The sequence below is a fragment of the Wasmannia auropunctata genome, unplaced genomic scaffold, assembly GCF_000956235.1.
Source record: "Wasmannia auropunctata unplaced genomic scaffold, wasmannia.A_1.0 LD321434.1, whole genome shotgun sequence".
Classification (NCBI taxonomy): domain Eukaryota; kingdom Metazoa; phylum Arthropoda; class Insecta; order Hymenoptera; family Formicidae; genus Wasmannia; species Wasmannia auropunctata.
The window spans coordinates 41-1,593 of record NW_012041456.1 but is presented as its reverse complement, the minus strand read 5'-3'; the positions used below and the strand labels follow the sequence as shown (position 1 = coordinate 1,593).

Genomic DNA, 1,553 nt, shown 5'->3' with positions numbered 1-1,553 from the left:
ATCCTCTGTCCAACGGGATCCTACCAAAGCTTAAAATATTTCGAAGAAAAGGGATATTACGATCTTTATTTTGTCTACTTCCCTATCTGGACAAACGGTTTCTTCGTCTTCTACGTGTGAACCGATCTTTGGCGAGACGTATAATCGTTGCGATGTCATCTACTAGTCCGCCCGCGGATCAAGCAAAATTCTCAAACATTAATGATGATAACAATAATGACAATCTGTCGGCCTCCGCGCACGGCAATGTTACTTCCGATAACGACGAACAGTTATCTTCACGTGACAAACAATTTTTAACAAACAAACAACATTTCACCAATAAGGAACATTACGATTATTTCAATAAAACGTTTATAAACTTGTTGATGCAGCAAAAAGCGATATCGGACTCAAATGTCGTTCTGCGCAAACTGTTGGATGAAGAATCGGAGACACACCGAGTACATTTGCAAAATATTATCGAGCAAATGAAGAAAAAACTGCAATGTCGAGTGATTGAGAGCGCAAAATTGACTCGTAAAATACAGGAAGAACGACTACGAACGGATGAATTAATTAAAAAAAAGTGTAATGAAATGTTTTTGTTACAAATGGAAAGAATAAAGAACGAAATGACAAATTCTTCCTACAAAAGATTTCTCGACGGTAATGCATTTGACAAACAGGACGATGCAAATGAGAATGTTGCGTCTCATCTTTTGATATCACATCACACAATAATCACAATAATAATGGTGATATCAATAACAACGATGTATATGCTGTTATTTTAAATGATTTAATTTTAAACAACCAACAAATTTTTGCAGTATGTCAAATGTCTACGCATGGTAATGTTCGCGTTAAATTAAATAAATGTTTCTCTAAGTAAAAGATGCAAAGGACTCTACTCATTTTGATTCACCAATTCCCAAATATAATTTTGATTTGTAAAAAGCAATTAAATTTTCCTGTTCCTCTATCTCCAGTAATTTCTTTAATTTAAATTCTATAATTTAAAATAGAAATGATACACAAGCTTTTTGCTCGAAAAATCCCAAGAGAAAACAATTTATCAAGAATTTACCAAGAATATCGAGTTCTCCAAACAAAGGTATAAATAAGTCTTACGTATGTTCTGAAACTATTGCGCGAATTTAATTAGTGCGATATATTTGATACAATTTTATTTGAGAATTCACGCGTAGGTATTACGTTTAGATTATTTGAAATCATTTTGATTTATACGTAGCAAAATCATATTTCTATATATCTCATTTTGAATAACAACGAATAATAAAAGTAAAAAGAAGAGAGAAGCAATGAAGGGAGTGTTACGTCCGGACCCCAGGATATTTAATTCGGTCGTTTGCGTGCGAGAGTAAATCCCGTGTGCGAACGAGATGGGACTGGAAGTGGAGGGGGTAAAGAATGACGCAACTAGACGAGCTGTCTCGCAGGTACGCGCCGAGGCGGACGATGCGAGTCGATGGCGCTTTTGCAAGGGTTCGAAAACGAGTCAATGTCCTTAGGAGGACACTATTACTTCGTTTTATTGAACCAGCGCGATC

At 35.7% G+C, this 1,553-nt stretch overlaps 1 protein-coding gene across 1 annotated transcript; it reads left to right on the top strand.

The window, feature by feature from the left end:
* The first annotated feature begins 6 nt into the window (after positions 1-6).
* On the top strand, positions 7-878 carry LOC105460463. The gene is made up of 2 exons (XM_011706917.1): positions 7-258; positions 375-878. The coding sequence occupies exons 1-2, from the start codon at positions 202-204 to the stop codon at positions 774-776; spliced, it is 459 nt and encodes a 152-aa protein (XP_011705219.1). The 5' UTR covers positions 7-201; the 3' UTR covers positions 777-878.
* The last annotated feature ends 675 nt before the right edge of the window (positions 879-1,553 follow it).

What these genes read in the sequence shown, in the direction of transcription:
- LOC105460463 (XM_011706917.1), top strand. Translation starts at nt 202, where the DNA reads ATGATGATAACAATAATGACAATCTGTCGGCCTCCGCGCACGGCAATG. An exon ending in GCACGGCAATGTTACTTCCG is followed by an intron (nt 259 to 374) that starts ATAACGACGAAC and finishes TTGTTGATGCAG; the next exon opens with CAAAAAGCGATATCGGACTC.